At 42.3% G+C, this 16,079-nt stretch overlaps 1 protein-coding gene across 3 annotated transcripts in view; it reads left to right on the top strand.

The window, feature by feature from the left end:
• Positions 1 to 16,079, top strand: part of SDK1 (sidekick cell adhesion molecule 1) — a 363,255-nt gene that overhangs the window by 279,887 nt on the left and 67,289 nt on the right. For all 3 annotated transcript variants that reach the window (XM_042828025.1, XM_042828024.1, XM_042828026.1), the window contains 6 exons: positions 1,003 to 1,112; positions 3,175 to 3,325; positions 5,213 to 5,450; positions 10,702 to 10,817; positions 11,095 to 11,284; positions 12,995 to 13,093. In XM_042828025.1, the coding sequence (XP_042683959.1) occupies positions 1,003 to 1,112; positions 3,175 to 3,325; positions 5,213 to 5,450; positions 10,702 to 10,817; positions 11,095 to 11,284; positions 12,995 to 13,093 (904 nt within the window). The remainder of the gene's footprint in view (positions 1 to 1,002; positions 1,113 to 3,174; positions 3,326 to 5,212; positions 5,451 to 10,701; positions 10,818 to 11,094; positions 11,285 to 12,994; positions 13,094 to 16,079) is intronic.

Raw genomic sequence — 16,079 nt, 5'->3', positions numbered from 1 at the left:
TTGTCCAATCCTGAGGGATATTTGATGAAGTGGGATCTTCCCGGAGCTGCAGTGAAAGAACGGAGTGATAACATTTCATTGAGGCACTGGCCCTCTTTCTTTATGGCAGGTTTGAAGCAATGGAGTAAGAGTGCATGGTGCTAAGGAATTATAGCAGGGAGCCTTGTCTGAGATCCCATCTGTCTGCTCTTGTGACACTCCAAAGTGAAACTCAGCCACCCACCAGCTCTCGTCCATCTCCCTTTCCACAGTGTTCAGCACACAGCCCTGCACACCAGCACTGCTGTTTCCCAGGGTCTCACATCTCGCTGGCTTTCCTCTCACGCCTTGTTGGTTTCCTCCTTAAGCCCTCGTTCAACTCCATTGCATCTCCAGCAATCTATATGGAAAGCAGTGCACTCAGTTCCCATCACTTTTGTTCCTTCTAACAGTACTGTGGCTGAGGGACTGTGTTGGGCTGACTTTCAGCAGAGTGCTGGGGTTAATTAATACAAAGCATTGCACGTGGAAGAGCCTGGTCTAAGTGCATCCCAGCAGCTGAGGTTAAAACACTTCTGTACTTTGACTTTGTTCTTGTTTCTCTGTCTTCATTTCTGTGGCATTTGTCTCCATTGAGACTTATTTAGTATGCATCAGTTCATGTGAGTTATTATCAAGGCTATTCTTCATTTTGTTATATTACTCCTTGATACTTTTGTATTGTTGCAGTGAGATTGAATTGGGTAATAGCTCTCCCACGGTGTTCTTCTGGAATAGATCCTCTCAGAGAATCCCAGTGAAGTCCCAGCAGTACAAGGAGAATTGGCTAATGTGGCCATGCTCTTACTAGAGCTTTTTCATATGAAAATAAATATTAACTGGATGTTGTGTGTTCAGAAGTATTTTTCCTTCCTCAGTAGTGGAGGCACACACTGCAAAAAAAGATGAGTGTATGTAATTATCTACATATATATGCATATACACACACACACTTGTGTTTGTATTCACCTTTCCCATGTGTAGGTGGGAGTACTGGGTGATGAAGAGGAGTGGGTGAGTCTCCACGAGGTGGACAATGAACCTGATGCTCAGATGCTGGAGGTACCAAACCTTACTCCTTACACTCATTACAGGTAAGAACAGCAGGTAATTAGCTGCAGCATGATTAAAAAAAAAATAGCAAGTTGCAGTGTGGAACAGCTTTCCTAATCAGGAACAGCTGGTTGTATTTTGTTATCTGAACAAAAGGGAAAAGGTTCACTGTTTCCACAGTTTATACTTAAAATTACTTGTCTGATACTGTTAATTGTAATTTACATGCAATACAGTTCATAATGTTAAAAGGGAAGCCAAGTGCACAGTGAGGAGCTGTTGTGGGTTACTGGTATCCTGTGACTTCCCTCATCTGAAGAGTGCGCCACTGTAACATCAATCAGTGACAAATCAATTGTAGTTAAACTGGTGCAAACTTGTAATTATATATTTACACCAGCTTAAACATTTTATTGATTTAGCTTAATTTGGTAACATCAATTCGATGAAATCTTTGTTTATAAGAATTTCCCGAATTAAACTTAATAGATATATGCAAGGTTTAGGCTGATTGAGGTGAATCTACATCATGGGTGCACCCCAGTTAAATGAGATGGATTTTTAAAATCAATGCAATGCAAATAATGTGTTGATTTAGCACAGGCAAGATCTGAGAATTTGAGATATTCAGTCCTAACAGAAAAATGCTTTATGAAATAGCTTGTTAGGGACTCTACAAAAAGAGAAAAAAAAAGCCAATCCTTAAAGATGGAGAGTGTCATATGTGAAGTGCAGGTTGTACAACAACTCAGTGTTCAGTGTCCATGTAAGTAAGCATTACTTGCACACCTAGCATCTGCATAGAGAAATGCCTTAGGGATAACAGACAATAAGGAAGTATATGATGAGTTTGGGATTTATTTTGTAAACATTGAACTTTTTGGTCTGTTTGGTTACTATGTTTGTCTCTCTGGAGTATTGTGCTTATTTTCCTTCTGTACCTATTAACTTCTGGGGTGACCCCCTCTGATTTTTTTCATCATCATTCACACGCTAATGCAGTTCCTTGAATTTTGGCTGGCTGTTTCCTCTCAGGCATGCACCAACACAGGGATGAGCTTTTGAGTTTCGTTTACATAGAACAATTTTATTTTCTTTTTGGAAATCCAGAAGGTTAGTGCCAAATGTATTTATTGTTCTATAATCAGCTTTAATCATTACACGTCAAGGAAATAAAAAATGAGAGCTAATTATGAGAACCCATCTTTATTGGCCAGCTTCTTTTCTACGTTTTGTGCCAATGGTTTGGAAGTAGAATCAGGGACAATATTTGTTCAATGCGTTTGTTCAATGTGTTTCCTGTAGTGCATTTTCTAGGGTTGATCAGATTAGACAAACAAACAGAGCCGTGTTGACTAGCTCCCTCTAATCCCAAACTCAGCCATTAGCTCCAAAAATGCAGTGCTTCATGTGAGCAGGTCATGTGCTGGGTACTCCTAATGGCCGTACTTGTGCCCACAAAGGGTGAGAGCATCTGAAATGAACAGCACGTCTTAATTATTTGGAGCTTCCTGCAAAAAGATTTCTCTGAGTCTTCTGTGACCCAGTGGGGATTTCTATTGTGGAAGAGATGGTTTCAAGCAGACAGGTTATTTTTTAAAGAGCCATATCCATATTAAATAACTTAATCTTTCTTGTGCAGGAAGGCTGAAAACGTAGCACGAGGATAAATCAGCTTCTTTCAACCAGTAATTGAGGGGAAATGTTATCACTGGTATATTTTTTATATTGACAGGGAATGAGAATATCTGAAGTTTGATATTTTAATACCTTTCTGGATGTATTGTATAAACACTGCAAAAGAAAATCACTTACTGCCAGCATAAGCTCATCAGACTTGGCATAATTAACATAAATTTCTCACACAAATACCTAAGTTTCTAATCGACCCTAAGCTAATCTCATTTTCATTTTCATTTTTTCTAATACCTGAGAGGATCTGAGCACAGTTACCACAAGCCATTCAGCCGTGAATACAAAAGGGACCTGCACACAACCACCTTTGTAGGCTGTTGAGTTCTACCCGCCCTGTACCTCCCCATCCCTCCCACTCCAGGGGGCTCACGGATTGATCCCACACTCTGCCTCTCCCTTCCACCTCAGGTTCCGGATGCGGCAGGTGAACGTGGTGGGTGCCAGCCCACTGAGCCAGCCCTCACGTGTCATCCAGACCCTGCAAGCTCCTCCAGACGTGGCCCCCAGCAGCGTGAGCGTGCGCACGGCCAGTGAGAGCAGCCTGTGGATGCGCTGGGTGGTGAGATGGGGATGGATGGGTGCAGGGGGGGGCTGCTGGCAGCTGGGGTGCAGCTCGGTCCCTAGGAGCTGCCTGCAGCTTGGGAATGCTTTTCCCTCGCGTTCAGCATGAGGCTGACGGCAAAATTATTTCCTTTTTTCAGAATAGTCGGAAATCTGAGACTTACCTTAAGTGCCTTATTAATCACTTAAATTGCCTACTGCCACTGCCTCTGCCACTTCATCAGGGGAATATATGCCTGTGTGTAAAACCTTGGCTTCTGAGACTCCAGTTCCACCGTCTGGGTCAATGTGTGGGACAGAAATATAATGCTGGAGCCAATTTGCAGTTTCCTGGGGCTCAGTTGTTTGTGCTGACTAAAACTGTCCCCAGGAGGTACACAGGGGCCATTGACAGCCATTCTGCAAGTACTGAGCGGTTCAAAGATGGCAAAGTTTGCACATTACACTCCTGTAGGAAGATAGATGTGGGAAAGTCTGTGGGGTTATGTGATAAAATCTAGAAATAAAGAATTAATTGCAAAGATGCAGTGGTTGGTGACACCGTTGCGCCCCTGTGACTGTCTCACTTACCACACACCGGGACTTGTTTGGCAATCAGTTTGCTCCAGAATGGTTTTATTTCTCCCTGGTTAGGATTTTCTGGGGGTTACTGTGGTGTGAAGCTGTTGAAGCAAAGGTTTTCTTTTGCCCACACGTTAGCTTTTCCATGCATAAACTCAAATTTCGACGCATAAACTTACTGCTGGGAGACAAAATCTGGGTATCGAGACAAGATGGAGTTGCTCCCATCAGTGGGGAATAATTCCAGTTTGCTATTGAAGAACAGGACTGAGTTCTGAACCCTGAAAGACTGACAGATCTTACCTGTAGACACTCATGAAATGTCTCAGGATCCCACCAAATGAACAGCGGTGTCTATAGGAGAGCTTTGACACTTATCCAGTAGGACCCATTCATGGCTTCACCATGCCCACATTTTTAGACCTTTGGTGGCCACATATCTTACATCAAAATCAACTCCAAGTTGTTTTCAAAAACTTTTAGACTTGTGTTTCCTTGCTGTACTATCTAGGAAGCCTGGTTTTCACGAGTCCAACTGTGCAGGGTTCAGGAGGAGCCAACAGCACAGCTAAAAATGCCGCAGTGTACCTTTTTCATGCTTGATAACATCAGCATTTGAAAGCATTTAATCTCTCTTTCTAGAGACCTACAGGTGAATCTGTGTCCCTCTGGGAGCTGGGAATTCCTTCCTTCCAACAGAACAGGGGTCACATTTTTAGCCCTGCTTGCCTGCAGGGTATAGTCTTCTGCGCTGTGAAATGTTAATGGATATCAAACTTTGCCAGTGAGTCAGAACTGAATCTCAGCCATCTGTAGCATCGTGTAGTTAGTTTTATGAGGAAAAACTTGAAACTTCATGAAGTAGGCTAATTATTTCATATTTTAATCTCTGAAATTGCTTGGGGAGTTGGAATACTGGAATAAATCTCTGCTGATAAATGAGCATGGAGAGAGTCAGTAAAAAAAAATATATTTTAAAAAAAGTACGATAAATGAATTTGTCACATGCTTCAGCAATTTATTATTCATTTCCATATTTAATCACAAAGTCCTGAATATGTTGCATTGGTTTCATCTCTGGTGATGCACCCAGAGCAAGTGGCATAGTTCTGTCTGCGTATCGATGTGGCACGAAATTAAAGTTAAAATTGAAATCTCAAACAACACAGAAATTAGAGGCCATGAAACATAAATCAGCCCTTCCATCTCTTTTGCCATCTTGTGGCCTTACACGAATTCAGACCGCCCTGGTATGCCATTTGCAAAGCTCTGGCACTGTGCTCTGAGCTGTAATATTGGGCTTTTCTTTGGATTTCTCCCGCAGCCCCTGCCCGACACGCAGTACAATGGCAACCCAGAGTCGGTGGGGTACCGCATCAAGTTCTGGCGCGTGGATCTGCAGCCTTCTGCCCTGCTGAAGGTCATCAACGACCGGCTGGAAAGGGAGTGCACCATCGAGGACCTGGAGGAGTGGACGGAGTACGAGCTGCAGATCCAGGCCTTCAACGCCATTGGGGCAGGACCATGGAGCGAAGTGGTGCGAGGTCGGACGCGGGAATCCGGTGAGTCAGAGCCCCATGTCGGCTGGGAAGGACAAATCAGAGAATTTGCAGCATGTGATGCCTTTTTTGGTTCAGCTTTTTTTCTTGTTGACCCATTAAATCAAAAGCATGAGGAAAACGAATGATCTCTGGGTGCACTGAAGGCGAAAAGATATGGAGACGTTTGAGGGAGCTTATTTATATATTTAAGAATTTTGCTCCTCTCATGTTCTCATACGTAAACCTATAAACCTACATGAAAGGTTTGTTTAAACCTTGTTTATTTAAAGCAAATAAAACAACCTCTTCCTGCTCCTGCCACAGTTTGGCAGCATCACAGGCAGCACAAGGAGCTCATGTCCATCCTTCTCTGCCTCTTCTTCCTTCTTAACAGCTTCATTGCCCCTCATTCTCCCCTTCCCCCATCCACTCCTGGCCTGAGGCAGGTTTTCTGGCAGTCATGGTTATCTGAAATTTAATTTCAAGCACTACATATTTCTAAAAGGGCACAAATTATTTTAGAGGGATAATGAGCCACATGGAAGTGAGATAATTATTTGAGCTTTTGATGACACATTTTCAAAACTACCTTCTAAAACTGTGTACAGAAGGTTATATAGACATAACCTTCGTGTAGACATAACCTTTATGTAGACGTAACCTTCACGTAGACATAGAGCACAGGTACTGCGTTGTCTGATTCATCCATACTATCACAGAGACTTCAGACAGAGTCAGCAAACTCACAACTTTGGGCAGCAGTAAATTACTGTTAGCACAGCAGCAACGGTAAAAACAGATCTTGAAAAGCTGCTCCCTGGTTGTTAGCTTCCACATCACCTATTCCCAAACCTGCATGCACCTGAGAAATTAAAATTTATGTTGCAGATGAATAAAAGAATATGTGTCACACGTGGTTTAAAAGTTAAGTACTACTGTGACTTGTATTTATGCAAAGCCCAATGCTGATATTTTTCTTACTATTTTTTTTTCCATTTTTCTTCATGAAAATGTTTTGGAATTCAATTATATCCATGCCCCCACCTTGATAGATACATACGAGCATGCGTGCGCACTCTGCACCACGCAGCATCATTTGGCATGAAGCGTGAGAGCTGTGCAGAGTGCACAATTTGCTCTGCTGCCTCATGTAACTGTCCTTTGAACCGCTGAGGAGAAGGCTAGACAAAGTCATCCTACTCCATTAAAGTGATGCTTTTTGGGAAGGAGTAATTGGAAAGCTATTGCCAGAGGTATTTTAAACAGGGCATGTTTGTACTGGAGTTAGAGATAGGGTGACCTAGACAAAATAGTTTTGAAGTGTTTTGTGTCATAATAAAAAGATACCACGTTCTCCATTTTCTCCTTTCCACTGCTCTTCAAACACTTCTTTTGAAAGGAAGTAAATACTAAGATTAAGCAATTTCATAAAACCTTAGGATTACAGTGCTCTTGCTCAGCATCTAAAGATCAGAGGTGACACGTGTGTGTTTGGCATTTCCTCTTGCAGTATTAAAAGAGGGTTGACTTGAAACTGATTATACGAGGCACGCTGAAACCAGGATCAGGATAATACAAAGCTGTGATCTGGGCCGTAAGGACTCATTTGTGTGTGCTTTTTTTTTTTCATGTACTTTCTTTGATACTAACATCTGATTTCTTGAATAGAGCAAGCCAAGGCTCAGACTTCTAGTTGCATCTTTTTAGGTTTGCAATACACAAAAAGCGCTGGCATAGCAGCAAGCTGCGTGAGAGGGAATCTGCACTTAACCTGTAAGCACCTCCAAACGGAGTTAAAATATGGATAAAAGTTACCCATACCCAGAGAAAGAGGTCAAAGCACTTTTTAGAACTGGCTTTTGAATTATGAGAGAAATTGCATGTATGCTTTCAAAGTACTTTAGGTCTTCTAAACATTATGGTGTTAACTGCAGAGTAACAAGCTCAGTTTCCACTCTGTACACTGTAAATGATAGTGGGCATGATAAAGAGAAAGCAAGAAAGTGTGAAGAATTGTGATGTGTAGAGAAACTTTGATGGGGCTGATTTGTTTTAAACATAAACCCTCTTATTTTCAAACAGTTCATCCCAAACACACCTCACTCAGTGCCTTGATATCTTCAGGCATTCAGTTACACGACTGTGTGTGCTTGCCTCACAAAATGAGCTCTTACATGAGCACAGGCTCACGCACATGGCAAGAATCAGTCCCTTGATTTGTCAGAGCCTGACCTTCATGAAGCAAGTTACCATATGATAAAGCATGGTTGGGTAATTCAGATGTGGCCCAATGTCACTGCAGAGATTTGTCAGTTTGTACAAGCTGAGAGTGAGCCCCTGATATCTAATTTTATAGGCAGAATGTTTCCATGCTGTGCTGCAGCTATGTTGCTTTTGCCATGAACCTAGCTCCAAACTTGTACTTCTTAATTGATGTCAGATGTACCATATGCCAGCTTACTTTTTACTTTCAGAAAACAATTAAGGGTATTCAGCTAAAATGAGCTGCAAAAAAATGGAGAGAACCATGTCATCACAGTATCTAGCTTTTTTAGCGTGCCAGAATACAAACTAGCTTATTGAAGGCTGCCTTGGGTCCACTTAAAGACATGCAACAACATCATTTGCTGTATATTAAATACAGTTTTATCAGATGTAGAAAGAGGATGCGTGATCTTAGATGTCAACACAGATAACTAAAAAACTTGAGTTGTTATTGAAGTCCCAGTGCAAAGTACCAGTAACTCAGTAACTTCCTATATTTGATCTTCTAAAGCACATCGTGCAGCTGGCACTTTGCTGGATTAGCTAATCATTTCGTTTCGGTCTTTCCAGTTCATTTCTTTCAAGCTCTGAGACTTTTTTTTTGGACACTGTTGCTTGGCTTCTGCTCTGTTCTTGGAGGTTACTAATGAGAACTCTGCTTTGGAGCTTCCAGCAAAGTCTTCAGTGCGACAGTTAAGGAAACAGCATCAGAGTTTGCAGGGGAAAGAGGGATTATACGCCTCACTCAAGTCACTGATCGGTCATAGCAGACCGTAATTACTATGAAGCTGGATATCCTGAGTGAGGAGAGGGGTCGGATAAATGGATGTTACATTTCAATTCATTCTTTAAAGGGCCGATCAAACTGTGTTGCCTGATAAGAGACGGGCAACAATAAAATCTGTAATATCAGTTGCACACCCTGAATTCATACATCCATATTAAAACGTAATTCTCAACACCAGTATGACAGAAGCACTGGAAAATTAATGTAGAATGAAATACGCGATGAGTACAAGGGTGTCTGCATTCAGGTGCTGGGCTGAGATTCCTCCCCAGCGAGAGGGGACATTGTTCTGGCCATTGCTGGGGATTAAGAGGAGTGTGGGCTAATAAACCTTTCCATCTGCCATTCTGTGCTTTGTGAGCTTCAGCATCCCCCTGCCAGCAGCAGGATGGCACAAACACCTCAAAGCAGCCATGCACACAGGGCCAGCCGGCCACAGCCCGACCCTTTGTGAATTTGGGATATCTGGTGGCTGCTGATCAAAGGGGAAAAGAAATATTTGTAAAATAAAGGAACTTTTGCTCCTGAAAGGGTTCAAACCAGATAAAATAAAATAAATGTGGCTGGAAAGGGCTTCTTTCCTCTTTGTGTTCTGGTTTCCCGCGACCCACCTCCACCCTTTCTCCCTCCAGAAGTGATTCATGTGGGAGTAACTCTTTGTGAAGATCTACAGATAAAGTTGTGGCAGCTATCCAAAGACATTCATGGCTCCTGGCAATCTATTTTCCTTTAACATAATTATATCCTTGTGGGGGATAAATCTAGAAGATTTAAAAAAAAAAAAAAAAGAGCATTTCAGCATTAGAGGGGAAAAAAAATCAGATTTCAGCCTGCTGCAATGGTGTGTGATGGTGCCCTGCTTCTCGTGTCCCAAATAATTGGTAACAGGGAAATTGTTTCAGAAATGACTATCTCTGTGGCTAACCTTGAGTGCACAGGGGTGGGGGCTGGTGTATTTTATTTTTCCATTTATATTAATTCTGGTGTCATACTCATTATCTTGTTCATGTTGCTAGGAGATTCAGGCTAGCCTTCAAACCAGCTGATCTGTTCTTTCATTCGGACAGCCAGGGAAGCATTACTTTTTGGCAGAGATTTGTGCTCCGCTTTGCAATGTACTCAGGACCTAATCAAGCCTTGCTGTCCATGAGTACTCATGTAACATAACTTGGTGAATGTTCTCTCAAGGTCTGACAGGTGTATCACGCTTTAGGAGAGATTATACACTTCAGATGTTGGAAATGCCATGAGGGAAAAAAAAAAATGGAAAAGGGCAGCATAAAATGTGAACTCTTAAAAATAGTCTCTGGTTCTGCTTGCATAACATTGCATAGCTACTGAGCTTGCCCACCAAAGCTTGCAGTTGCCTGGTGGTTCTGCATTGGGTTGAGTTTTAATGGCATGAGAAAATGCAGGTTTGCTCCTCTGTCGAGTAACAGAAAATTACAGTGTTCCTGTGCCATCCATTCTAATAATGATCTTGGTTTCATAAGAGCCAATTTTACAACATAAATGAAATAGGCATATCTTTCATTTACACCGTATCAGTCCCTGAAAATACACCTTGCCTTAATGTATCTGTCTATAATTGATGTATTGCAAATGTTAAGCACCATCACATAATCAAAAGGCTTCGAGGTTAAAACACTTCTCACTGAACTGGGAGGTCTGGGTGCAATCCAGTGGCTGGAATTATTGCTAACTCTAGACAAGATACTATAATTTCCTTTTGAGCAACATAGGAAGCCAGGGTGGCATAAAACTTCATGTTAGAACAGATCATACTATAAGATAAACTCCCATTCATAAAGATTTCTCACTTTTGGCATAGGGAAATAAGATGTACGGGAGAGAAAAACCTGGGAGACAGACTTTGTGGAAGTCCAGCAGTCTAAACTCTAATTACTGCAAACATAAAGAACCTGAAGTTTATTCATGTCTGCCTGTATTTAGTGCCTGCCTGTAGACAGTGCTTAGTGGTGAATGTTAAGCTCTTTACAAATATTGTGTTTCTTACATGAGCTGGTAAAAGAATGTGAAGTAAGCTGAAATGTAAAGGTGGTGTATAATGAATACGAGAGAAGAAGGCATTGTCTAGAGTGTATCTGAGTGCTTTGGGATTAGGGTAGTCTTCCAAAGGATCCCAAAACAATCCCAAGCAGACAGGGAGGTAAAACAGCATCACCTGGAAAGCCTTACCTCTTTTGTCTCTGATTCCAGTTCCCTCTGCTCCTCCTGAGAACGTGTCTGCTGAAGCCGTGAGCTCAACCCAGATCCTTCTGACGTGGTCTGCAGTCCCCGAGTCAGAGCAAAATGGTCTCATCCTGGGTTACAAGGTACGCAGCTGGAGCTTCATGTTCACTTTGTTATTAAAGCACTACCTGGCTACATTTTTCTATTTATTATTTATTGCTCACCTGAGGGATGTTAATATCATCCATAACTCAACAGGATGAGATATCAGAAACGTGCTGGTTTCGGAAGGGTAGACTGCTGAATTTAATCCCATATCTTGTGAAAAGGAACATTTTAAATGCATGCCCCTTTTTCAATTCTCATGTAATAACTTTTTCTTTCTGTATTCATACGCATTTATTCCGCATTATTCTGCAGATACTTTACAAAGCAAAAGATTTAGACTCTGAACCAAGGAGCCAAACAGTAAGAGGTAACCACACGCAGTCCTGCCTGCTGTCCGGCTTGCGCAAGTATGTGCTCTATGAGATCCGGGTGTTGGCGTTCACTCGCATTGGGGATGGAGTCCCCAGCTCTCCTGCTGTTATAGAAAGAACCAAGGATGATGGTAAGTGTTTGGGTTACCAGAATAAGGGCCTTACTTAGTCCTGATGATAACGCCACTTTTTTGCAGTGATGCAAGTGTATAGAAAGGCCAAACTGAGGTTGTTTGGATTGTTTTTTGATTCTGAGCTTTAAGGAATTGATCCTTACTCTGCATAACAGCACTGCTCCATCGGCCATGGGATGAGAATTTGGCAGAAAACCAGTTGCCCATTTCCTCCTTCCCCTCAGTTGGTGGAGAGGAAAAAATCTAAAATGATTTGTCCTCTGAAGCTCCATGTAGAAAATTTCTACCGTAGACAATTTTTAGAGCCCAATTATAAATGCCAATTGATGTTCAATCATGCTCTAAGCAAAAAGCACTGCAATTGGAAGCAATAAACAAACCTGAGTCTGCTTGGACTGAAGGAGAGATGTGGAAATTGCAGCTTCAACAATCCATTCTCATTTTCCAAAAGAATAAGGACTGAGCCATGAAGGGTTCATAGCAGCCCCTCTCTGTAGCCTCCTCCAGTGATTCCCATGAGCTCAGGGTCTCTGGAGTGCGGTTTGTTTTGATGAGAGACCCTGAGCAGCCCCTTCCTCACCCCAGTTCTGTTTGAACACATCTGTGGGGTGAGAGTGTTCCTGCTGATGGAGTTTGACAGAAATTTAATTCAACTCTTGAAGCATTTCTGGCTTTGCAGTTGCTTTTAGTTTCATTGCCTTTTCACTATTAAATGATGGATAATGTCTGTGTAAGAGGCTTCTGCTTGTTAGTCCCAATGAATGAAAAATAGAAAAAAAAAAAAGAAATCTTTTCTCATCAAAATGTTCCCAGTGGAAACTGAATAAAAATTGGTATCTACAAGGAACTTCATTAAAACTGTTTGGTTGAGTTGCAAACACATTCAGACTCCTGGCTTAATGTGGCATTTACTGCAGCGTATAAGGACAGGGATGGGATGGAGTGGCAATAGAGGTGGGATTTTGTGGGGACAGGGATGGGACAGAGCAGGAACAGTCGCTCCCAGGCATTTTTGTAGCCATTTTGTCAGCATTCAGCCTGTGTGGTGACTTTGAAAGGAAAAAAAGAGAAGTTAATATTAGCAGAACTCTGCAGGGAATGAAAGAGCAGTCACAGAACTGTACACATCAGACTATAATGTGAAATATTTAAAACTGTTTGTTTTAGATAACCCCATTATAGCAGTTCCCTCCTTAAGTGCCTGTTGGCAAATGATACAAATTGTTCTTCCTTCTCCGTACTCCTGACATAAATATGTTGTGTCTCCTCTGGGCTCCGCTTAATTAAATGTATCATCAGGGGTGAGGCAGGTGGAATTTGTGCCGAAGGGGAAATTTTGGAGATGCAAATGTGTGAATTAACATCTCCTCACCTCACAAACCCAGGATGGCCATTGCAGCTGCCAGCTGTCTGCATCAGCGTGCATTGGGTTCGCTGCCTCAGCCCTCTGTGTTTAGAATGCACATGTAAAATCAGAAGGCAGTTCAAGGCCAGCACTGGGGCCACAGAGAGGAGATATTATTCAATTCCAACACCTGTGGACGGAATTCCTCAGAACCCATGCGTTTTGCATGCATATGGGTGCTCCTAACCATCTATTTGTTGTTGGTGAGCTACAGCTTGGCTGCCTTCTGTGCAAAGCGATTGGGAAACTTGTAACCTCTCTGACACTTTGTGCCTGCTGGCACTACCTCTGTCCTCCTACAGCCCCTGGGCCACCCGTCAGGCTGGTGTTCCCCGAAGTGAGGCTGACATCAGTGCGCATCGTCTGGCAGCCACCAGAGGAGCCCAACGGCATCATCCTGGGTAAGGAGCTGGGAGGAGAGGGTTGGGAGCAGAGGAGCTGCGGCTGTTGGGTTTTCATTCTGCTTGCACGTTGGGTTAGAAACCACGCTTCAGCAAATCTGTAGCTAAAGAGAGGAAAATAAGTGCTGCAGTGAGAAGGGAAGTTCTGCCAGGCTCCGCGGTGTGTGTTTTCCCAAGTCAGGATTACACTGCATTCCTGATGCTGTGCTTGAATTTTCATCTGTCCATCTATATGTGTACGTATAACCTGTTGAGCTGCAGCAGGGCAGAGTGGGATTTTCTCCTCCTTTCCTTTCCTCCTCCTTGCCACGCATCCCTGACTTCTCAGTTTCATGAGTGTTTCCATTTTGCTGCTTCCACCAGCCAATACTGTCTGCCAGGTTGCAAGGTGTTAAATCACACTTGGCTTTTTATCATAGGCAACAGGGGCAGCAAGGCACGCCAGGAATTCATGACAAACCTGCTCTGATAACTCTTGGGTTGCTCTTGCACCCAGAGCACACCAGCAGCTCCTTGTACTTCTAAAGCATTGAAGGTTTTTACAGTGCAAGAATCCATTCATGCATCTTGAGTTAATGTATCTAATATTTACACAGTGATTCTGCCTGTGTTCTGTGCTAATGTGGAGCACATTTTGTGGTAGTCCAAGCAGGTGAGTGAGGGTTATCCCTATAAATATCCCTTTAGATAAAGGACTGGTCTGGTGCTGTGTGTAGCTCTTGAGTCAAGAGCTCAGAGTCTTTGCTGAGGTGTGCAGTTTCTGAAAGTTCTTGTGGATTAATCCTGGCACCTGGAGACACAGAGAAAGCATCAGATGAGATTCAAAGGTGCTCGAGGAAGCTTGGCTTCCAGGCTGCCTTGTTGGTTTGATTTGTTGCTTTTGTTTTAAGGAACTGTTGTCTTATCAACTCACTCTCTGTAGAGGTTGGGATTTGAATCACAGGATGTGGTTAAGGAGGAAAAAAAATAATTTGGTACACACGATGAGAAAGTACTAAAGATATTTAGGTGCCCCTCACTGTTTCGATGTCTCACCTTGCTGCACTTGGTCAGCATCTTTTGCTGAAGTTTCAAGTTCTGTGGAATAAGAACTCTTCTATTCGGGCTTCCCACAGTGCCTTGTTCAATTCATCCACTTCTTGTTCAATTCGTGGTCAATGCCACAGTGCTGATAACAAAATCACACAAATGCAGAGCTGGGAGGAAAGGTGGAAGGGTATTCCCTTAAAGAATGCTCAGCATGGAGACTGCAGGCTGCTGTGACCTGCACAGTCCATTCCCAGTCACACATCCCAGGGTGCCTGGCACTGCCTTGCCTTTTTTTGCAACAGTGCTGTTGTAACTAAGTAAGTTTATGACCTGCTATTAATTCCTGCCTTTTTTCTGCAGTACAATTCCAGGTCAATCCTTCTTTACACGTACATTAAGCTTTTTATTTTCTGTAAGTGCAATGCTCTGCATGTATTTTTATTGAATTTCAGCTTTCTGATTCCAGACCAACTCTCCTCATTATCAGAATCACTTTAAATTACCGTCTTGTCCTCCAAAGGGCTCAGAACCGCTCCCAATTTGGTTTTAGTTTTGAAGTTTGCAAGCAGAATGGCAATTCCATCAACCGGGTCATTAATGAAAGTATTGAACAGAAACAGACTCGGGACTTATTCTCGTGAGACCTTTCTTAATATATCCTACCCATTTCTCAGCCAACTATTGCTAACAACATTTTGACTTTTTCTTTTAAGAGATCACAGCAGAATGTGCCATATTTTTCTTAGGTTCTGTCTCTCTAGCTTGTTTCTGACAGGGCTGCTTGGAACCATATTAAAGCCTTACTTAAAGTCGATGTGGATCATATCTACTCTTCCCACCTGGCCAATTACACTGTCAAAGCAGAAAACAGATTATTTGGTATTTATTATTTGTTCCAGACAAATACATATTAGCTGTTCTCTGGCAATTTATTATCCCTGTGGATGGTTATATATTTGCTCATATTTTTTCCAGGGTCTTTCTGGGTATTAAACTTTGGCTTGATTTGTCCATAATTCCTTTGGTCTTTCTTCCTCCATTTTATGAGATAAAGCATTCAGTTTGCCCTTCGGTAATATTCTGGGATGTCACCTATCCTCAACAAGTTCTTGAGTATAATCACTGATTATTTAGAGATGGCTCCTGCTAGTTACATAGCACTGCAGGGCAAATTTCATCAGGCCTTTCTGGCTTGATTGCATCTAGCTTAGCTAAATGTTCGTTAACCTGTTCTGTATTCTAGCCTACATCCCTCCTTCTATTGTTGTCAGTTTTAATTTGTGTTAAGTATCTAGTTAATAATCAACTTTTTTGTGTGAAGCAACCGAGGTGTCAGCCTTGTGCTCTTCTGTGTCACTTGTCTTGAGCTCATCTTTTATTCCTAATAGTTGACCTCTCCTTCTCTCTCTTGTGTTTTGAACATCTTTCCAAAACCTTTCTCGTTGCCTTTCCCCTTTATGTTCAAACTCACCTGCACTGTAGCTATTCTGACTTTGTCCCTACGTGCCAGTGCTGTCTATTTATACACCCCCTCAACAACCCATCCTGTTTCAACATTTAGTACAATTCAGTTTTGAATTTGAAGGCATTAGTGAGGTCTGAATGCAAACATACTGGGCTCTTAACATCTTTTGTCTGCATCGGGATCATTGTACCTTTATTTTTGTCTCTTTTAGAACAGTCTGCTAACCTGAATTCCTCTTTCCCATAGAATTCCTTCCCAGGGGGCTCTACGTACCAATTGCCCCAGTCCACCTCTTTGAGGTTCATTGTCTTTATTCAACAGCTCTCCCTCCTCTTTTTTGTTTGATAGCAGAAAAATTGAGGCTCATGGAGGAAGCAGTTAACTGCCGATGTCAGAGAGAAACAGGAAAAATTACTCACGCTGAGTTATTTCTGTGATCTTTTCGAGGAAGTGAGTTCTTCAGAAATAGCTAAAAAACCAGCATGGCGTTGT

Source organism: Centrocercus urophasianus, unplaced genomic scaffold (assembly GCF_019232065.1).
Source record: "Centrocercus urophasianus isolate 14NV4802_14NV808 unplaced genomic scaffold, USGS_Curo_1.0 seq_29, whole genome shotgun sequence".
In the NCBI taxonomy this organism is placed as follows: Eukaryota; Metazoa; Chordata; class Aves; order Galliformes; family Phasianidae; genus Centrocercus; species Centrocercus urophasianus.
The sequence above is the reverse complement of the archived record's forward strand: the minus strand, read 5'-3'. Positions and strand labels throughout refer to the sequence as shown.